General features: G+C 36.5%; 1 protein-coding gene across 4 annotated transcripts in view; it reads left to right on the top strand.

The window, feature by feature from the left end:
* The window catches only part of SH3BP2 (SH3 domain binding protein 2), a 40,733-nt gene extending 17,920 nt beyond the window's left edge, over positions 1-22,813 (top strand). For 3 of the 4 annotated variants that reach the window (XM_042808347.1, XM_042808346.1, XM_042808345.1), the window contains exons 2-13: positions 10,032-10,171; positions 11,255-11,357; positions 13,787-13,904; positions 14,488-14,558; positions 14,968-15,056; positions 16,751-16,816; positions 17,376-17,964; positions 19,038-19,146; positions 19,496-19,551; positions 19,991-20,072; positions 20,339-20,398; positions 20,875-22,813. In XM_042808347.1, coding sequence (XP_042664281.1) covers positions 10,036-10,171; positions 11,255-11,357; positions 13,787-13,904; positions 14,488-14,558; positions 14,968-15,056; positions 16,751-16,816; positions 17,376-17,964; positions 19,038-19,146; positions 19,496-19,551; positions 19,991-20,072; positions 20,339-20,398; positions 20,875-21,012 — 1,617 coding nt within the window. In that variant the 5' untranslated portion in view covers positions 10,032-10,035 and the 3' untranslated portion in view covers positions 21,013-22,813. Of the gene's footprint in view, positions 1-4,354; positions 4,528-10,031; positions 10,172-11,254; positions 11,358-13,786; positions 13,905-14,487; positions 14,559-14,967; positions 15,057-16,750; positions 16,817-17,375; positions 17,965-19,037; positions 19,147-19,495; positions 19,552-19,990; positions 20,073-20,338; positions 20,399-20,874 lie in introns of those variants that run through there. The other variant, XM_009964332.3, reaches the window with a different exon arrangement.
* The last annotated feature ends 217 nt before the right edge of the window (positions 22,814-23,030 follow it).

The following is a 23,030-nucleotide window of genomic DNA, read 5'->3' as shown; positions in this document are numbered from 1 at the left end:
GCAGTTCACCACAACCCAGTCTAGCAGTAAAATTGTTAAAACATGAATATTTTAGAATCTAGAACGTCTGCCAAGGAAATAAATAAATTGTGGAAACTCACACTTTAAGTTTCTACTTGTATTTGGGGAAAGTCCCTTTGCATCTGTTTGCAGGAATAGGACTTTGGGAATCATGTTTGTACTTCTGCTCAGTTACGTGATTTTTTTTTTTTTTTTTTTTTGTAAACTATTGTCTAGTTTAGATTATTCTACAAGCACTGATGAAAGATATCAGTTAATCATAATTATAGCTTCATTTAGTCTTTTTTACAAGGACCTTGTATATAGATAACAGTTAAAAGGAACAAAGAACCTGTCCCTCTGGTTTGAATAGTAAATGAGAGTGGAAGTCCTGACTTGGTAATGTGTCTTTGAGTTTATTTTAAAGAAATATGATAAGCAGCAAAAATGTTTAAAAAAACTTGCTTTCCATTTTAAGTGTTATTTATACCAAGTGTAACTGGTATGGTCTGACTGGCACAGACTTGACACCCAATTAACTCTCTGGGCGAATGCTCCTATACAGTTTTGAGGGGCCTTTTGATTCAGTAGAAATCCCTTAAACGTAACTTGAAAAGCTACTCACAATAAAATTGCCAACATAGAAAATTATGCTAGGATAGCTGAACTGATTTTAATATAATCCTTATTTACATCAGTATGAAGTCTTAGGTTATTTTTCAAGGCTAGCTGATGTAAGAGAATCTGTTAATTGATAATGTTCTTACATTGAGAGTTTGCAGAAGGTTCTTCCAGCTGCACAGTCTAATTTTTTCTTACAAGTTATGCATATACTGCAAATACTTTGCAACTATACTTTGGTCTACAGACATTTGAGCAATATATGACATTAACCATATCCCAAACTCAAAGTCAGTATATCATCTTCTAGTACTTACGCTGCTTGGTGAAACAACCAAGAAAAGTTACAACTTTGTTTTAAAATTGATATGATTTTTCTCTGAAGTATGGCTTTTTTATTACAGACCCGTGCTGTCTGGCTTTTTTGAACTTCCAAGCCAACAATATGTCCATAGATAGAAGGAGTTTAAGAGCAGTGGCATATAAATAGAAACTCAGAAACTTTTTGACCTGAAGTGCTTATCGATTTTAGATTGAATATATATTATCAGGGCTTCAGCCACTATTTTAAATATATAGAAGTAAATAAGTAAAAATATGAAGACTTCTTCAGCTCTTCCTAAGTAAGCTGACTGAGGGCATGACAGTTAAAGTTTAAAGAATACGAATTCTTTTGGCATTGAAAGAAGATTTTTGGAAGTTCTGGCCTCATTTCTCCCCTTTGTTGCTGATTTTTTTTTTTTCTTTTTTTTAATGATAATTCTGCAGGTCACCCAGCAGAAGTAGTTCTGATGCGTGGTTATTCATATTTTCACAGGACTGCCTTACCTAGCAGATGAAGGATTCAGGCAAGTAATTTGCAGCGGCTCTTTTACAGTCTGCAGTTGTGTAGTATACAGCTGACAAATACATCATTTCTCAATATAGTGGATTTGTTTCCACTGTGATCTAGAAATGTAGGACTGAACTAGTTCAGTAGAATTAATAAAATAATAAAACTCATAATAATCTACTCCTCTACTCAATCTTATTAAAGTCAGTAAAACTTTAACAGAACATGGTCATCTTTAATGCCTTAGTATACTGTAGGCATTTACAGAAATATATAATGTATGAACTCCTACGGTATTCCGAGTGGAACTTGACTACAGATCTGACTACTTCCTGCAGCTCAAGGAAAGTGGGTTTCATGCTATTTTAATTTTTTTGTTGCTATAATTTTTCTGCCTTGCCTGTTGCTATGCTCTTCTTGCGCTGCTTTTATTTACAGTCCATTCTTGCAATTTCCTGTAAATTGGTCAGCAAGAAGAAGCTCTCTTGCTGCAGAGACAATTCAACCCTTCAGCTAGACTAGTGAATTTATACTGACAAGGACAGTATAGTGCTAGGCATATATTCTATTGCTCTTGCTATCCATTAGCTAAAGATAAGTAGGAGTGCATTTGACTGGGAGCAAGAGCAGTTCCTAACAATGGCAGAGATGATTGGCTGACAGACAGGGGCCCTGCTGGAGTGAAATCCAAATGTTGGTTCCTGATGCTTTGGTTCTTCCTTTTAAGGCTATCTGAGTGAAATCTCATTATATTATAGAAATGAGGTAACTCCTTTTGAGTAAATTCTCCCTAGGCTACCTTCTCACTACTGATTTTGTGGTGAGAAATGAAGGCTAGTGGTCTGAAAATCATATACCAGAGTTCCTTGCAAGACAGAATTTTGTGTTGTGAAGAAGGGTATATTTAATACTCTTCCACATCTCTGACAGATGTGTTAAATCCATAAAGATTTAATGTCTCTTCAGACTATTTGCAATTTTGAAACATAACCATTCTGATTAATGTTTGATCTAGAAAGTTAAGCTGCATTTTCATTCTTCCAAAGCTGTGAAACATCTAAAATTTTGGTTTTGTTACTTAGTGGAACACTAGTTTATATGTGTGCATGTGTGAAATGGCTTCTGTTCTAACTCCATGACCATCTTGATAGTGTTGAAAATCACCAGAAAAATAAAAGGGGATCTTGGAACACACAATGAAAAATCCTGTATTTATGAGTGCTTAAGTGAAGAAAGGGAGAGGACCGCATCGGAAAGGTTAGAGTGGAAAAGCAGCACTTCAGGATTATTAGTTGGACGAATGAGGCATAATTAAAGCAAGACTGTTGGGGCCAAAGAGAATGGTACTATAATTGTGAAGTTTGGAGGGGAAAACCAAGACATATTTGTGTCAGACCAGAAAAGGGAAAAAGGAACTGTGGTGTTGGTCTTATTTTTTTTTTTTTCCCAGTGTTATGTATACTTGAGTGGTGTCATTTTGATTGCAGCTTTTTTACTGAGGTAGAGATAAAGGTTGCAAAGATGATAATGCAAGTTTAGAAGAATATGATTAGGTAACAGAGAACTGGGGGAGAAAAGATTGCTTTAGAGCATTGTGTGTTAATGCTTAAAGTCTAAATTGGTGACTGATATTGTAGCAGATAAAGCAATTTAATTCACAAACTGCTGAGGTGTACTCTGTAAGTCTTTACTGTGTGAAAAAATCTGTTAGAGCCACTGAGACAACTGGGTATTGATTCTTATTAAAGAGCATTGGGATTTTGTATTGATATGCTGATCCTTTTAGCTAACAAGGGCATGATATTTATGGTTTGCTTCCCCTTCCTATATAGCCTGGCTGTGGAAGGAGTGCAAATAGGTGCCCTATGATGAAGACTGAGAATGCTTTTCTAGCAGATAGAGCCATGGCCAGTATCTGAAATGTTATTTTCTTCTGTGCTTTGACTGTTGGGTAGTTGACAAAAAGGAAAGATGTTATATAGAAACTTCTTCTTTCTATTTTGGTGTACAGATTCATGTCCCATTTCCCCAAAAATACGTGAGATAAGCTTTATTTGGCATATTTGTGTATGTAGGTTTTGTCTATCATTCTGAAACTTGCTAGTTGTTTTTGTCTTATTTGAACATTCTAGGCCAAGGTGTTTAATTCCAGAGAGAGTCAATGAAACACTTGAATTCTTTTCAGAGCTTCAAATGAAAAAAGCATAAAACAATGGCATTTATTCATTATCACTTGGTGATACTTGTCTTGTAGAATTGTTGCCCTGGCATTATGAGCCTCTTGGATTAAAATTTTATTGTCTTTTGTGGTTTTCATAGAGTCAAACGTACAGGCAAGACTTGCTCTAAAGTCTGTATATGCTGCACAGTCTTTCAAAATGGCTGGGTTTAATTTCTTTGGTTGAAGAGAGGAGGGCAAACTCCAGCTATGGCGAGAAAACAGAGATGAAATACTTATCATAGTTCTGTGGTGCAGTGCAAGTACCTGAAGCACAGGCTTTTCAGCAGCACAGGCAGCATTTCTGAGCCATGCCTCTGCCGGTGTGAGAGCCTGAGTATACTGTAAGAAAAAAGGAATACTTTCTTTTTCTCCCATGGGAAAGTAGTTGATTGAAAGGTGAGTAGGAAGCAAGTGAGCACTGGAAAATGCTCTCTACTTACTGGCTTGCTGTGTGTCAGAGGTTTGAGGTATGAAGGGTTTGATTTATAAACTCTCTGAGAAGTTGGGAAATCTTACAAAGATCGTGCTGCCCACTAACCCGGGGAGGTGGGGTGGGGAACAGGAAGTAACAAAGGAAACAAGTCATTGCCTAGGCGTCCCTTCTGGCCACAGTGCAGTGCAGATGCACAAGCAGTTGGGGCAGGGTTTCTTTTCCTTTTGTGTCTTGAGCGTACCGCAGCTATTGCAGTCACGTTCAACCTTCTAATACACAAAGCGGAGAGAAGTGCAGAGATGTTCCTGTCATGCCAGAGAGGGGTCATAAGTTATTAATGGCTTTGTCGTTACAAAAGAAACAATCGTGTGGTGAAGCTGTCAGCAGAAAAACTATGTGTCGATCAGGCACGGTCAGCAGGTCAGTGCATATTTGTGGCTTGTATTTCTGTTGTCTTTTTTCTTTTAGGTAGAGAGCAGACTAAGACCCGAATATGGTATCTGGGATAAAATACTTTTAACTTGTGCAGAAAATGAAAGGGTAAGGAGTTGAAGGGGGAGGAGATGAGGTGAGTGGTGGTTGCAAACATTTGTCAGAAAAGCAAAGCAAGTTAAACTGAGTATGCTTACTTACAACAGTGTATCTCAGTTGGGCTTAGTTCTCTGTTCCCTTTGTCCTGTAAGATTTCTTTGACTTCACAATGTGTTTGTACTGTGCTATTAATCCTTCTGAGAGACTACTGTGAAAGGGACTTTTAGAAGTATTAAGGAATGGAATGTGTAACCAAAAAAGTGGGAGACATGGAAGACTATTTCAGGAGAACTGGAGAATGGCAAATAAATGGAAAAAAGACCCGAAAAATTTGCAGAAAGCAGTTTTAAGAACAGATGGGAAATGTTTAGGTGGTTGGAGAACTAGTTTTTGTTCAGAATTGCTGAGAGCACATCAGGGAAGCGCTTATTTTACAGTTTTGCTGTATGTAATGCTGCCTCATTTTTGGTTAAGCCTTTTGTAGAGACTGAAACTTCAGTCTCCCTCTGCATTATATGAGGAATACATTAATTTCTGTAATTTATGTGTTATGTATGTAATATTATATGTAAGTTATATATTCAGAAGGAAACTAGCATCTTGCTTGGCTAGGTTTTACTTTCAAAATACAATTTGAAGACTAGAGATTATGAGATATTATGAAGTTTAAAAAGACATCATTGGCATAGAGATTCTTATTACAAATTCAGATCAGGTTTAATTTTTGTACTGCAGCTTTGGAGGCTGTTTTTAATTTGTTTTCAGCATGACCAAACTGGGCTTCAGGACAGACCATAAATATTATAACAAGTGAGAACTTTTAATACAACTTTTGGCAGCTGTAGTCTGAGGTGAGGGTAATGTGTTTTTACGCCTATATACTGCAAGATGTGGAGATGATCACATCTACCATATGTTCTACTGAAGCTAAGCAAGAACAGAGGACTCATGGCTCTTCCAGGATGCAATCCTTAGTTGAATCAGCTTGTACTTGCTTTAATTGGGCTGAACACCAGTAGCTCCTAAGGGCAAAATGGGTAAGTTTTCTTCTATAATGTAATCCAGATTTTTAATGTGGCAGAATTTTATTTTTACGCATGGAGAGACTTTTAGCCTGTAAAGTTATGCCCTAGCCTCCAATCTAGCTATTCGATATACGCTGACTGAGGGGATAGGTTAAAATTATTTCACAGATGTATACATTTGCGTACTACACAATAACAGAGGTCTACTCTCCATTTAGAGTTTGAGCTTGGTAACAGTATTGTTATGATTCAGAAAAAACTTCTGCATCAGACTGGAATTATCTAGGTTACATGATGAAGTGTGTAATTTCACATTTTTTCATGCTGTTTTGACTTTCATGGTACTTTAAAATAAAAATCAGCTCATGGTGATAGTGTTTGAGAAAAGTATACTCATGTGTTAGACTTGGACTGATTTGATTGATACATTAACAATACACTGCAAATTTGGTTTGTTTTTTAATCTGTCAGACCAGTTTGTATGTATGAATTACAATAGTGAGTGTATAAGCTCTGCATCATGCTCAGGAGCGCTAACTGCGCTGTTCTATCTTTCCAAAAGCACTGTTGAATGATGAAGCAAATCCTCTAAACTGCTGTTCCACCATTTCTCCTGCAACGTTCTAAGGCTTATCATCTCCTTCATGGGCATCACCTGAGAAACAAATGCAAGGCCTTTCACTGTCTACTGCCATCCTCTTCTGGTTCAGCTGGTTCAGTTCAGTGCTGTTTCAGTGGGGGAGAATGTTGATTCAGTAGCCATTTATAATGGGGTTTGGGGCTTGATGGAAACCTTAATTTAAAAATAGGCATCTAGTCCCTTGGTGAGAGGAAAGGAGAATGAAGTCTGTAGCTGATACTAGGAGCTTGCACAAAACAATGCATGAGTAATGTCACCTGCTGTTTGTAACAGAGGACCAGTGTCAGAAAGAGCATGCCTTGGCTTTGATTGCACTTGGTGAGCCCTTTCTGTTAACTTAATTGTCAGCTCCATGGAAGAGACTCTGCTTTTTCACCTGGAGTGAAAATGTGTAGTGGGGTCTTTGGCTCCTAGTGCAAGAATGTAACTGCATAGGAAAGAACTTGGATATATCTTTCTGTTCCTAATGGTTATGGAGCTAACAGGGTCTAAAGTGACTTCAGTGCTGGCCATTGTATATACCTGGTGATGCCGTATCAATGTGTTATTCATGTAATGTATTAAAAAAATTATAAGAGGAATATCAAGAGTGGAAGGAACTATTTCAGTGAGCTAAAGGCAACCATGTTGTAGATGCTAAGACCAGAAAAATCTAAGTGTATCAATTTTTCTTCCTCTAACCTCTACTATAAAGATCCTGCAGTTACATTGTTTTGGCAGCTTTCTCCCAGCAGCCTGATGGAAAATAGCTTTTAGTGTCTTTCCAGAGTTGTTTTGTACTGTCAAGAAAAGAAGAAAAATCCACTTGGGTCTAGGTTCAAAGTACTTAAATGGATTTTAGAGGCCTAACTCAAACATTTCAATTCAGAATACCAGTCCTATGTGTCTGCAGTGTGTCTGCTAATGAAAGTGCTTAAAAAGCCTACAGATGTGGTGGGGAATGCAGTAAGCCACAATTAGATCCAGAAAATAGGCATAGCAGCCTCTAAATCTGTTGAAAAGCCTGGTATGTTAGGTGTGCTCTTTAGCTTATATGTGTACTTGGTTGCATGGAGTTCAGCCACATTTCCTTTTATTCACTTAGCTGGGATGGGGAAGTTCTGACTTTTGGTCTCTATTCTCAGGACTGTTTTACGGTGAGTAGACAAAAGTAAGAAATCATCATGAATAGAGGAAGCAGAACCTGATACTCTGCTGTCCTTTCCCCTCAGTTAAATCCTGTAGTCATCACGCTGTAGAACTGGATTCATTATTTTAACCCTGCTTGCTCTTCTGCTTCCATGATTTATTTTTTTCTGTCTGCCTGATATTCTGGCTTTTCAGGTGGATGAAAAAATGCCTCATCCAGGCATGCTTTAGTAAATAGTCTAACTAGTCTATTCCTGTACAGAAGGCCCACATGACCTCGTCAAATGTTTGTTTTCTTTATTTACCTAGTGTGGGATACCTTTGTCCATGGTGTTTGTCATTGGCTTCCTAGAAATCTCAGTTTACTGGTTATTTTGGATAACCTCTCTGAGATGTTTAACCCTACCTCTTCTGATATGTTTTTAACTCAAGTACATAACACTGAAACAGTTTCACACCAAAGGCAAGGTGCCCAAGTCCTTTCTTGTTCTGTTCTTTGTAGTAAAAACATGCAGGATTTGAAGGCTTATGATGAACTTGAAACTGCTGGATGTCACTGAGACTAATGTTAGAGTTAGTTCAAGAAAACTGACATCAGAGTGTATTAGTCTGAATAAAAAGGTTCCATTTTTACTTAATCTTTTTTTCTGAATGTAACTAGAAACAGAGTGAAATAATTTAATCATATTTTCTAATGTTTGAATGTTGATGTGCCTGTTCTTAATTTTTTTTTTTTTTTAAGCCCATGACATGCCTTTGCATTTCTTCTTTCAAGGGAGTCACTCTTAGTAGTACCGTGGTGTGCTTTGGTGTCAGCAGCCAGCTGGTTAATGTTCTCCAGTTCCCTTCCTTTGGCTTTTATGCAAAATGGGGAGAAGTCATTTGAAGGACCTTTTTTTGAATGGGGGGGAGTGTGTGTGGGTGTTTAACTTTTGTTAGTGTTTTTTTTTTTAATTACTGAAAGCTTAAAATATCTATGTAGCCCCTTCTTGGACCTGTTAACACATTGCTGTTGCTAATAATTTAATTGTGGGGGAGGAGGAGGAAGGAACAACTCAGCTTGGAAAGATCTCAATCATACAATATGAAAAGGAAGGATATAGCTGAATACAACAAAAGTAACCCACCTTTTGGTGAGCAGGAAGGTCTTGGAGGAAAATGGGGAAACCATGGTGCCTTGCAGTGCCTGCTGTGAGATCCTTTCTAGGGCCTTGGATCCTGTCTTCTCTGCTTGTGCTGTTTTATAACACTGGGGACTGAAACCTCATTTCTGTGATTAAGTTTTCTAGGCTGCCTAGAGCATTTAATTGTATTTAAACTCCTCTGGTAGAAATTGCTAGTAATTTCTACGCCTCCCCCACACAAGCAAAGGGCAAGCAGTTAGATCTAAATCCAAAGCTGAGCCACTGAAAGATCAATTGACTTGCATTTCTGTTTTTCCTACCGTATATAGAACAGATACGTACTCTGCTGTTTCAATTGATCCCTAAACAAAACTGTATCACTTGCTTATTCTTTCAGCATGGGTACTTCAAGTTGCCATCTTAGGCTGGAGAAACTGGTGCTTGGGTAGGTGTGTTGTCAGCAGGCTCTGGGATTCCTGTACTGAGCTACTCACTGACTTCCATTACTATCCCTTTTGGGGAAAAGCGAAGCAAACAGGATCCATTAGACTTCAGTCCTCCACTAAAAGCTTTTCAGTTCTAAACCATCATTCCTTTAGGAGAAACGAATTAGCTGGAACTTCATTAGTTTGCCTCTTACCAGCAAAGATCTCTAGCCCTACACCTGAGGATAACAGACCCTTTTGTCTGGGTCAAACTCGCTGTTCAGTTCATGCATGATTTCTTTTCTGTATTACACAGTAGGATTTTCAGTCTAGTTCTGTTACCAGTTGAAGAAAGAACGAACTACTAAATAAACTAATTTTTTTGGTAACCTGTTTAAGATGACAGCAGGAAGACTGGTAACTGCAAAGATGTTTGGTGCAGCATGGCATTAATAATTTATTTATAAACTAAATGGAAGCCTACAGCAATCTGAGATGAACTTCGTTTGCACATAATGCTGTCACATATGATATCCAAAATAAGATCATATGATAATGATTTCATTCAGAATGAAACATGTAAATATAAGGAGTAAGTGGTATTGGATACTGCAGTTACTAAAATAAGACTGTTGATTCCCTCATTATACAGAAAATTACATTGTATATACATGTGTGGCATAGAACTTTGGAGAAGAAACTGATTTTCTTTCTAGGCACCTGCCTGATTAAGTCTCACCGTGTTATCTGGGGCATTTTAAAAATACAAATCCTTAAATAATATTTGCTAAGCACTCTTCCATTGTTTCAACAACTGTCAATCACTTTTGAGAGCTGTATAAAAATAAATTGGGACTTTTTGCACCATGTTTTTTTTATACATTACAAACTTCCTGGAATCTCTGAGCACCCGTCTGTGCTACATACTTGACTGCTGAACCATGTTAGTTGTTTGGAAAACTTGTTTAAGGAAACAAGCTTTGTTTCTCGGTACTCATTTCTTAATTTAAAACTTGGGTTTTACTTTGTTTTTAATTATTCTAAATTGCAGAACGATGGCCTCGCAGGACCAGGTCTGGCCAGTCCCTATGAAGGCAATTGGAGCACAAAACCTTCTGACGATGCCTGGAGGAGTGACCAAATCAGGGTATCTTCATAAAAAAGGAGGCACCCAGCTGCAGATCTTGAAGTGTAAGTTGAATGAGGTATTAACTAAATTAAATGTTTTAAATGCTTGCCTTTGGGGTCATTAGCACATTTCATGTTAGCAGACTATTTAAGGAAGATGTTCTTCCTCTTACTTTGTACTGCATTCCAATTTTACTGGCATATAGGTATGAAAGACCCATATTGAAAGAATTTCCTTTAATTGTTTTGGAACTGTAAATCTTAGATTATAAGTGTTGTGGCTGGTTTTCTTTTACTTGGTTAAATCTCATGTCAAGTCCTCCACAAGTAAGATTTTAAAAACAGAAACAGATTCCTTCCTGGGATATGTATCAATTTCAAATATTCTTTTCTAAAAACAAATTAGTACTCAGCTTTTTTCCAGTTTGTTGTTCTGTACTGGAAAAATATCCCCAACTCTACTGCTGTTGTGAAATGGAAATTTTCTCACTGCCAACATTAGGCTGTACTTAAAAACAGTATTTGCTTCTGGAATCAGAATCTATCTACATGGAGAAAACTTAAGATTTTGGATTTATTTATATGCTATTTGTTTGCTATCCCTGTTTATAACTAAACTATACTTACATAGTTAAGGACAAGGATTACTGCCTTTGATAAAGGAAGGAGTGTTTAAAGAAAGAAAATAAAATGTCGTTTTATTGGCAGCTTTATGTACTTGAGGTGAAATGAGAGGGAGATACCATCATGGTTTTGGGATGGACATAAATATATATTTGTAACCTGTGGCTACCTTCCTCCTGGTTCATTTTAGGTTGCATTCTTAGATGAGCTTATTCTTCTAGTAAAGGAGCACAGATGGAGGTCAGACCTGCAGTCTCTTAGGCTTCTTTGGAAGTTACCAGGTCAGCTGCCTCTCAAATGAGCGAAGCAAATACTACCCTTAATCTTGAAACTCTGTGAATGGACGGCTCTACCATGTGCCTGATCATCAACAAGCTGTCACTTAACTAGTTTATACTCTTTTATAATAATTACTAAGAATGCTAAAATCTTAATAATTCTACCCAAGTAAAGAGGTTCCAGTTAATATGCTACCTTTGGATTTATATTTTGCTCACTATTTTTTTTTCTTTATCTTTTCAGGGCCATTGAGATTTGTGATTATCCACGAGGGATGTATTTACTATTTTAAGAGCAGCACATCTGCATCTCCACAGGGTGCATTTTCTTTGAATGGTTACAACAGGTGAGTGCCAAAGAATTTACTTAACACCCAAGCTCCTTTTACTTAATACAGAGCGCTATGGTTTTCATTTCCAATGAAGGTAAATGCAACTATATCTGTTGTTTGGGTTAAGGTCTGATCTCGAATTCAGAGAGATGTATTCATTTCAAATTGTATATATGATGTTTCCTGTGTTTTGCAAGTTGATAGCCTTCATCTTTTGTAATTTAACCAGTAAAGCTGTTAAAATTGCATTAGACTTACTTTTGTTACCAGCTTAATGGAGACTTTGCACATGCAGACAGATGTGGATTCTTTCAGATTAATGGACTTTGTTCTCTAGTGATTTGAGTGATCATCACAAAAATATAAAGGACTTGGAAAGGAATATTTATGGAGTTACTGATTCACTAACACTAAATAGTGTCAAATCTGAATCAATGACAGGAGTGATAAATGAGAGAATACATGTGTAAAATGTCTGATTTATTTTGTTACATGTTATAAATCTTAGTATCTGCTTTCTAAGTTGAAGACAAAAATATGTGGCTTTCAAGTTTAGTACTATTAGAATATGACTGAGTGCACCATATGTTCAAGGCCTATTAACAGAAGTCTAACCTAACTTTAGGAAATTGCTGTTGTAACTGATGCTAAGAAAGGACTAATGAGAGAGAGAATGTATCACATTATTGGTCGTAGTCACTGCAATTTTATTGTATTTGTAAATATGTATGTTATTCTTGTATTGCATAATGTTCCCAGACTTTTATAATAAGGAAATACCTTTTACTGGAATGTGAGAGCTTTCTAACTGATCATAACAATGTCATGTTTTATGGGAATGAAGTTGTAAACATTGTGGCTAGTTAAAAATTCAAGATTAATTTGTACAAGAAACCTATACCTTAACTTGGTCATGACACTAGCTTCAGTAATCACATTAATGTGAAAAATAAGATGGAATTTGTAAATGCCAGGTACTGTGTCACTGCTTTTTATGTATCTGCATTCTAGCAGACCTCGTAGATGCTTTGGTTGGAATTGGGACCAGGTCTTGGTCAGTACTATGCACAGACATAAGCATTATTGAAAAAGAGTTTGAAATGAAAGAATTTGTTAGATTGGGTAGTTGCATAAGGTTGTGTGAAAGCAAGTCACTCTAAGGCTTCCCTGTACTCTTATTTTGCAGTTTTCATTTAGTAGCCTTTATGTGCTAAGAGTGGACAGGAAATGGGAAAGTGCTGAGTTCACTAGTGACTCAAAATGTATAGCGATGCCTGTTGCTAGTATCCCTCACAGCTATACCATGGGGATTTCCCATGTTAACATCCTTATCAGCCCTACATTAGTGAAGTAATTTACAGTTCCTTTTGTGGCTTTGTTTTGGACAGGGCAGATGCAGAAAACTACAACCTCCAGCGTAAAAGTAGGATTGGGGTTCTAAAAAACATGCGGTCTCTAATTCTGAATTAATTTTGTAGTTGACATTACTCTTGGTGGCAGCTTCAGGGTGTTGATTAGATACATTTTTTTTTCAAAACAATGTTATCTTGATTAGGTACCTAACCAAAAGTCAGAGATCTCTGAGAATCTTTTTTTCTATGTTTACAAACCACCTTTGCTAAACATTAAGGACTTACGGAAATACTGTATTATATGAGGAAATCGGTGAGTTAAAAAGTTTAGAAATAAAGCAAGCCCCTATAGTTATTGTAAAAAATTTCAATGAGATTTCTCACTGGCTTATGATGAAAAAATCTTAGAAACATTACTTTTTAGATTACCCAGTTGTAGGATTTTAGTCTCCTTATTTGTTCCAAAGCCTTATAGTAAGCATTTGCAACCACATTTTTGTGTATGTTAGGAATTTCCTCATTTGAGACTCCTTTGGGGAAAAAATAAAAAGAAGCAAACATATCTAATGCAGTTTGTGAAAGAGGTTGAGTTATTCTTGTTTTAAAATAATAAAGGAAAAAAAAAAGGCAAGAAAGTGTTTATAAGGGAAAAGTGGAAAGATTAAATTAACTTTTAATATTAGTTCTCCTTTATTTTCATGCAAAACCCATGTTTTGATTTTTCCTGTGTGCCTTTCTGAAATAAGGATCACAGGCATCCTAAATACTTACCATGATGTGAAGCTTGTGAATTAATGTAATTCGTTAAAACTATTGAACCGCTCAAAACACCCATTTGTAAATCTGACTGGTGGTTTCACTACTGCTCTTTTTCCTGTCAGCGCTCTTGCATTGTCCTTTCTACTACATTAATGGAGAAGTGCTACAAAGGCACACATGGGGATTTTTGTGGTATTTTCCTGGGCTTGGGGGTTATTTTTCATAAGACAAAACTGGCCGGTAAAACTGCTTTCTATCAGAGCTTTATGACTTGCACAGCAGAATTAACTGTATAGATTAAGGTTTTTATGTATTGATGGTTCTGTTTCTCAGGGTTATGCGGGCAGCTGAGGAGACAACATCAAGCAACGTGTTTCCTTTCAAGTTAGTTCACATTAGCAAGAAGCACAGGACATGGTTTTTTTCAGCTTCTTCTGAAGATGAAAGAAAGGTAACTTTCTTCTTTTGCAATATCATTTTCCTTGACGGAGAAAGCAAATCTTGGACTTCCCTAAAATCTATATGAACTGCACAAGCAGCTGTCACTGAAATTTGTCTAGCTAGTTTTTTGGGCTCTGAAAATCATGCCTGAAGTTTTAACTATTAAGTTAGTGTTAGTTCAAGTTGTAGTTTAGGGAATGGCTGTAAGTGACATGCTGGGTGGCATGGTATTCTCCATATTCCTCATTTTATCTTTAGCCAAGGAACAGATATTTGTTTGTTAAACCTTTGCTAAAGTATGAAAATGGTTCAGTGAAATCTATCACTCACATACTATAAGCAAGTATGTGGCTTGAGAAATAACAGCTTGAAATGCGCAGACTGAAGGTTTAAAATTTTAATACGTTCTTAAAGCATTTTAGATAGTGAAAACATTTGACTAATAAGTCTCTCAATATAAAACCATGGATAAATACTACTTCAGTGTAGGTTCCTTGCACTGTTACTCTTCTTGTGGAGGGCAGATACTGTGTATCTCTGTTTAATTATTTAAAGATGGATGTGTTGAATGTTGTATTTTTATTCTTATTTAGAACTGGATGCTATCCTTGAGGAGGGAAATTGATCACTACCACGAGAAAAAAGAAACAATAACAGAATTCAGGTATAAATCCTTAATCTTTATTTGCTTTTTATTCCTTTTGCACTAGCTCTTGACAGTGGTGTTTTAGACTCTTTGTACCTACAAGTAATTTACTGTTATATAAAAACAGGTACAGCAAGGCCCAAGAACGATAGGCTTTACTAATACATGGTTTAAAGAATACCAAGACAAAAGTAAATCTTTTCACTAGGAGAACTTTAAATGTCAGCTTTGTGTAAAACAAGTAAAAACTTTGAAAAGACAGCAACAACATATCTGGCTGTTAGTTTGGAAATAGAAATAGATTGCTTCTGCTTTTCCAGCATTCCTTTGCAGCGCTGCTGTCCTGCTGACAGACATGTTTGCTGTCTCAGGACCTCATGTTTGCTGGCACAGTGACACAGAAGGAACTCTGTATTTTCTTTTGCAGTGACTCTGGTTCTGATGCAGACAGTTTCTATGGCTCAGTTGAACGCCCCATTGATATCAAGTATTCTCATCATTCAGGAGATAATGAAGGTGACCAATTTAGACACTAACAAATACGATTTATTTATTTCCTTATTTATTTCTTCTGAATTCTGCAGGAATTATTCCCGTAGCTTAAGCAAACTGGTTCAATTTGCAACTGCAAATTCTTTTTTTTCTACAAGGTGTGTCGTTGTTGTTGTTTTAAATCAGAGGCAGATATTATGTGCCATAAACCATTAGTAAAAATAAATGGTAACAAAGAAATTCAGATCTTTCAAGGATACCTTAATGATACTATTTAAAATTTTTATTAAGACTGCATGTTGGAGAGTTTGTGGATCTAGCAAAAAGATAAAATTTCTGAGTATGTCCGTAGGTCACAGTGCAGAAATATGAAGTGGTCTTTACTAAGATAACTGAATGTTATTGACAGTAATTGAGTATGATTAGTATGTTCTGAAAACGTGGAGACAATGCAGTAAAACAGTGTGGAGCTACTTACCTCTTATCTAGACTGTGAAATTAATTAACCTGTCTTGCAAAACAAGCAGTCACCCACACTGGGATGTTGTTGCATCTGTGCTGTAACCTGTTTAGTATCAAACAGAACTGATTGTTTCTCCTGTTCAGGAAGATCTTACAGTAGGCGTAGGGTGGGCCTATGTGAAATGCATAGGATAACATTCTTCAATGACTTTCAAGCTGAGTAACTTTTTAAAATAAGGCTTTGAAAATCTCAGCATAGCCTTTTTTTTATTCAAAGTTCGATACCTGTTCACAGCTGTAGTTGTTTTGCAGTAAACAGTTTGGGCTGAGTGTGCTTATGTTTTAATTAGAAGTAAGGACATTACAGAAAGCCTGTCAGATAGGCATCCACAGCATATTTCAGCAACTGGCCTCCAAGTCAAGAAATGTATTGGTAAAACCCAACATGAGAAGTCTCGCCTCAAGGTTCAACAGAGTTCCTTTACTAGGCCTTTTCCCATCTGTCTTCTCAGATTTGTAAAGGCAAGGTTGATTAGAGGAAGTACTCTCCTTTCCTGAAAGGAAATTCCTGACAGGGACAAAAAGGCAGGAGTGAGTCTTTTTAGGAAATCCGGTTCAGTTGCAGCAAGGTGGAGGAAAACACACTCATCAGCATTTCACGTAGAATAGTAGTTTAGTACTTCTGTGTTTATGGGAAGGAAGGGTTGTATGCAATGTGAATTATGTTAAGAGGCCTAGCAGGAGTATAAATTAGGAAAATTAGAAGAGCTAACTGATTTTTGTCAGATATTCTTTTTTTTTAAAAAAGAATTAATTGTTTGTAGACCACTAGGCTTGCTTAGGCTTCCATGTTGCAAAATCAGAAATGTTTCTGTGTTAGAGTTGCATTTTTAGGGATTTTTTTTTTTTCCCCCCAACTGTTTTTGCCAGTGTTGTGTCTTGGCAACTGATTTAATTTTTCTTGGGAAGGCTATAACATTAGAAAGTGTCACCAGAAAGCAAATTTTAACTTGAAAGATGGAAACATTTAATGTGCAGTGTAGTTCATCTCCCACTGTAAGTGATGGCTTTCTTAATTGACATAAAAATTGAAGGAAACACCTATTCTAAATAGCAGAGAGGTGGACCAAAATTTTTTTTCACCTCTTTAAGAAAAACAACGAAACAAACTGAAAAATATGTTTATTAAGAAGCAATAGATACTCAGTACTCTTTCTTGGTTCCAGAAGTACTGACATATTGATTTTTATCTGCAGATTATGACCAGGAGGAAGAGGAGGAGTCTTACTTGCAGCCAGATACTTCTGATATAGTGAAAGATGGTATGTGATTTCGTTCATTCCCTTCATGAAAGGCCCTCAATGAAGGCAGTGTTCGTGTAGTGTGCCAGATTATTATTTTGGCTTGGTTGTATCTAAAGCATTGCAGGTGGTAAAATAACTGAAGTGATGCACAGCGTCTAATCTTGAGAGGTATTTGGGGTCAAAAGTTCCTAATAATGTCAGTAACAATTTACAGAAAGTGTTACATGCCTTTAAGGGCATGTGTTCTTGCAGACCTCTTGCTGTGGAAGGATCTGTATCTGGTCATCAATCTTGAGAAGGTGTAATGCTTTTAATGTAGTCTTTATTTTTAGCAAACGAAAACTCTTTGCTAAGTCATCATTAGCCATGCCTGAATAAAAAATGCAGGAGTTTGCTACACATACCATTCAGAATTGTGCTGAAAGTTAAATGCGTATCTGGCATTTTGGGTACTATCAGACCAGATGCTAATGAAATATCTTAAATCGCACAGAAAATTAATTTGAAAAGTGCCATTTCTTGACATACTGTATTTCCCCTCAGTGTGTCATGTTTTTTGGATGTTTTCTTTCTGTAGATATGGTCCTGCCCCCAGCCTACCCGCCTCCACCAGTTCCTTATGCCAGAAAAGCTGCCTACTCAGAATCAAGGACAAATTCCTTTGCTGGCAAATCTACTGTGACAGTACCCCCACCGCCTCCTAAAAGGAGCTTACCTGAAATCAAACTAGAGGATCTCTTAAACGCGAGAGAATCCCAGTTACAGTGCCGAGCTGAACCTAATTTAAAGATTAAATCCTCAAGCCGGAGACTAAGTGAACAGCTGCCCCCTGTACCTCCCCTACCTCTTTTTAAAAAGCCCGCGTGTGTCAAAGAATCTTGCTCACTGCCTCCAGAGCCTCTGCCTTTAGCTCAAGTTCTTGCTACTCCAGAAGGATGTGAGAAGCTAAAAACCTTAAACCTTTCACCGCGAACTCCTCCTCCACTACCAAGCAATAAACCCAAGCTGTCACAGTTTACTGAAAAACCAGTAGAGCCCAAAGTGCCAAGAGAACACAGTAAACCTGGACTGTTTGTGCCACCAGTGCTCCCAAAGCCACCTGTGCCAAGCCACCAGCCCCCTGGAATCAAGCCTAGACCAGAGAAGTCTTCATGTCCCCAGTTACAGTAAGTATGAAAATACAATGCACTACTGAATTTTTTCATTGCGTATTAGTTAACTAGTTGACAGATGTATTTCTCAGATTCACATCGACATGTTTCTCTTCCTTGAACCATCCCTCTCTTCCTCAGAGTTTTGTGCTTTTTTTGTCTCTGTTGTTTGAAAATTTTGCAGTGAGTTTAGCTTCTGAAATAGTTCAGAAAGAAATAGTAGATAAACCAAACTTTAAAAAAAAATCACACCAAAATTTTTGTAGCTTGTTTTTTAGGTGTGTCTTAAAGACTTAATAGCCTTTGGCAGTGAATGAAAAGCTGTTATGTCGGAACCTCAATGAACTGCAAAAACAATTTTAGGCTTTTGTGGAGAAAGGAAACCTGTTTCATTTTATATTAAGATCAGCTTTAGTAAGCGATGTGGAAGTAGTTATGGGGTAGAGTTGGATGAAAATATTTTTGTCCATTGAATCGTTTAGCAGCTCTGAAGAACAAGTAATAAACTCTTTAAAGAGAGAACAAGGAAGACACTGATACACTGGAGTGAGTCCAATGGAAGGTCACCAAGATGTCTGGACTGTAGCACATGATGTGTGAGAAGAGGCTAAGAGAATTAGATTTATTCAGCCTTTAGGAAGGCTAATGGGAGATCTCTGCTGTCTACAACTACTTAGTGGGTGGGTATGGAGAAGACAGCAAGACCTCAGAGGTCTGCAGTGATAGGGTAAGAGGAAACAGGCAGAAGTCACAACCTGGGAAATTACAGCTAGATATTAGGAAAAACTTTTCACCTTGCAGATGGTGAAACACCAGAACTGCAGAGAGGCTGTGGAATCTACATCCTTGGAGACAGTCAAAACTTGCCTGGACACGGCTTCCTGAGCTACCCCATCTAGTTGGGACAGCTTTGTGCAGGATCTTGGACTAAATGATCTCTAGAGTTCATGTCTAACCTAACTTAATTTGTAATTTAGGGGCTAAACTGAAACTTGTTCTTCACTTCTGGTTTTATTATCCCTTCAGTATTTTATGTGTTTGTTCTGTTTTCCTGAGATGTCCTTCAGTTTTTGTTCTGTTTCTGCCAGGAGATCACCACCGGATGGACAGAGTTTTAGAAGCTTCTCATTTGAAAAACCAGCACTACCAACCAAGCCAAATGAATATGGTGATGATTCTGATGATGACTATGAAAAAGTAAGATCAAGCAAACGATCCATTCTCAAAGATTATTTTTTTTTCTTGCTTATGTATAGTTTTGGGAACATTTTAAATGCATTATTTCAAGAAAAAAATAACTTTCTGAAAACACAGTGCTGTGTGGGCTTTTTGGTGGGATTGGGTTTTTTTGAGTTTTAAGGTATGCCTTGATAAATACTGAATTTTAATATTGGATGTAAAGGAGGAAGAAGCATAAAGTAAAGATTAAATCACCATTAATAATTTCAGATACTGATGGCTGTAGCTTATTTGCATAACAAGTTGCTAACGTTTTGACTTGTCATTGACTTAAATGGTGATTTATTTTCTTCATATTTTTTTACAGGTTGGGCTGCCTGCTTCGGTATTTCTTAATACCTCTGAATCCTTTGAAGTTGAAAGGTAGAATGTGACTTTAAAATTATTGCTTAGAAGTCCTACAAAAACCTGCACTGAACAGTAGTCCAAAGATAATTTTGATGGGTACAATTTGTGTTTAAAAACACAATAAAATTACTTAAATTCCTTTAATATGGAAATCACTTTTTAGGGGAGTTAGTTCAGTGCACATGTATCAGTTGAAAATGCATGCTACTTGTAAAGTAATTTTGCTCCATCTGGAGAACGTTGTTCTGCCAGGATGCTAGATGGGACAGAAAGCCAGATCTTCTGGGTTGTGTTGCTAGTTCAGATTCTGGAACAGTGAAATTCTTTCAGCTGTAATGTACTATGAATTATTACACCCAAAATAGAGATTTGTAATTAGAATTTTAAGAAGCTAGGCATTTTACTTATCTGAGTCAGAAAATGCTAATATATATAATTGCTGTATTATTTTTAGGACATTTAAAGCCAGTAGCCCACAGGGACAACCGCAAAATGGATTGTACTGTATTAGGAACTCATCTACTAAGCCTGGAAAGGTAACTTGCAATTGCTGGATCTACCCCCTAAAAATCTTTCTGATTTAGAGATACTGTATCTTATATGTGAGAAATAAACTTAACCATTTAGATGTGCTGCTCTTCCTTAAAGCAAGAAAATCTGAGACAATCACTATCATAACTTCAGTGTTTTTTGGGTTTTTTTTTTTTTTTTTTTTTTTTGGCTGGATTGTAACTAATTCCTTAATACATTGACTTAGACGACTTTATTAGCATAGACTGAATATGTTGCATTTTTCTTCAAGGTATTGGTCGTATGGGATGAATCTGCAGAAAAAGTGAGAAACTACAGAATCTTTGAAAAGGTTGGTAGCTGCACTATGTGTGCATGTGTATGTATGTCTGCGTATACATGTATGAATTTCATGTGTATTTATATGTGTATAAAGTGTGCCTGTGTATAGGTATATATCAGAACTAAGAAGTTAAAAGTCTAAACTTCTTCCCATTCATAAAAGTAAAAATAAGCTGATTTACAAATACTTGGTCTAGGATGAGAGTTTGAATACTCTGATCTGGGCTTTCTAGTTGCTGAATCATGCAAAAGACAAATTAGTTGTAAATGTTCACATCTGAATTTCAGCTCCAGACAAATCCTAAAGCAAGGAGTATTAAATTCCTAAGTTTAATTTGGACTTATTTGTATGACTAGTTTGCAAAGCGATAGCTGGTTTGAAAGAACTTCTTAGTTCTGATGATGTGTTTGTTTTTTTTTTTTTTTTTTTAAAACAAGTTTGAAAAATCACTGTCAATGATTACATATGATTTTGTTCTACCACAGGATTGCAAGTTTTACTTGGATTCAGACATCACGTTTTTGAACATGGGAAGTTTGGTCGAATACTACAGCACTCATGTTTTGCCTAGTCATGACAGCCTGATTCTCCGGTGCCCTTATGGTTACTCTAGACCAAGGTGACGTGACTGGCATAATTCATAGACACTTAGGACAAATGGGTTCCCTACTGCCCTTGAATTAAATATGGACTCCTGTCACCGTCGGACATCCCATTTTTTGCACGTAGAAACTGAGTCTGTTTCAACCATTTATTCTCACATGAATTGCATACAAACTCCACTTAATGAACTCTTGGTAAAACCTTACAATCCAGATCAGTGGATTTTACGGTCTTTTCTTTTTAAAAGATCTGAACTGATTATGCTGTGAAAGCTGTCCATGATACCTATACCTTTATAAAACTGCTGCTATTACTGATCTCCTTGGAATGTGGAAGATGGACACAAACAAAGAAGTAGTCTGAATACAACCAATACAGAAAAGGAAAACTTCTGAAAGTATATCAGAAGTCACTTGTGACAGGGAATACTAACACACTGACTTGAAGCTGTTACTCCTTAAGTCAGCACTGGTGCTCAACTGAGAGTTTTTGTATTACTTGTATAGTTGATCTGTAAATAATGAAGGCTTCTATGCAAATAATTTGTTTTACTATGGGTAAAGATGATCAGGAAATGTGGCTTTTTTTAAGTCACCTCATACATAAATGTAACTTCTGATTACAATGTCTGCAGTAACCACTATCAGGGTACTACCCCACTGATATGGTTGTGGCATCCCACATATTATTTAATGATGTGCACTTCAGATAGATGTGGAATAATACTGATTTGGCTTTCATAGGAGCCCCATTCGTTAGTTCTGAACTGGAGGGGTATGTGTCACTAGTATTTTTAATGGGTACGAAAAAAGAGAAGGGACCATATTCTTAAATTTTAATAAAGAGGAGAAATTTATTTTAATGACCTGTTAAGTAATTCAGTTGATTCAGAAGAACTGGTACAATGGTCTCATACTCTAATAATGTTTACAAGACTGGTAATAATAATTAAAAAAAAAAAAAAATCCTGTCACTTCTGAAATAGACGGTATCTAGTTTCTGTGAGTCTGAATCTGTATCCATGAACTTCATTTTTTCTCTTACCCTTTCAAAGTTTATACATGTCAGTTTTAATCTTATACTTGAATGGTCACAACTTCAAAAACATAAACAAAACCATTACAGGATAAGAATTTTCCATTTATGAAAACAATAAACTAGGATTTAATCCTTAAGGGGTTTTCTGTATTAGACATGTAATATTAGGACTATACATAGGAATCGAGGCAAGAAACTCTGCCTCTATCTTCACAAGAAACAGACATATGCCATATCAGCCTTTTGATCTCTGTTCCTGCTGTAACAGGTTTTATGTGCATAAAGAATATGCAGCACTTAAATTTCAGATTGTTGAATATTGGATATTTTAAGTTTCTAATTCCTTTTATTTTAAATAAGTATCCCTGTGGTTCACTACCCTGATATGATCCACTCTGTAAAGAAGGCTCAACCAACAAAGCATTTAAAGAATATTTTTGGCATATAGATACGTGTATTTCAGAGTAAGTTCTAGTTTCTTGCTGTATTTACATACACTGTTTACAGAGTAAATTTTTCTCTATCTGGGAATAATTGACTTCAATGTGTCATGATGGTCATATTTAACTTTGGGGCCCTATTCAGGTTTGTGGGTTTTTTTTATTGCAACCATATACTCTTAAGATTTTTTTTTTAAACTGTAAAAATACTTATATAATCTAATCGATATAAAAATAACACTGTCTTTGCCTGTGTAATACAAGATTTGCAAATATGTAAATTTTTGTGTTGATTTCCTTTTTTATATAAATGTATATATTTCTGAAGTGGATAAACTTTCAATGCCAGTTCACCTAATTTTGTGCAGTTGTCTTTATCTTCATGGGTGTGTGTTTTAATGCTTTTGTTTGTCCTTATCTTAAATAGTGCTTGATTCTTCTAACTGTCAATTTAGAAGAATTAGTTTTCAGCTGCCTTGAGAAGCAAATCTTCAGGTAAGCAACGCTATCGGACATTTGGCATTCTGGTCATCAGGCAGTGTGGCTGGGGGTGGAAATCA

This window comes from Tyto alba, unplaced genomic scaffold (assembly GCF_018691265.1).
Source record: "Tyto alba isolate M040663 unplaced genomic scaffold, T.alba_DEE_v4.0 Super-Scaffold_6, whole genome shotgun sequence".
Classification (NCBI taxonomy): domain Eukaryota; kingdom Metazoa; phylum Chordata; class Aves; order Strigiformes; family Tytonidae; genus Tyto; species Tyto alba.
Note: the sequence above shows the minus strand (reverse complement) of the source record. Positions and strands in the feature narration are given on the sequence as shown.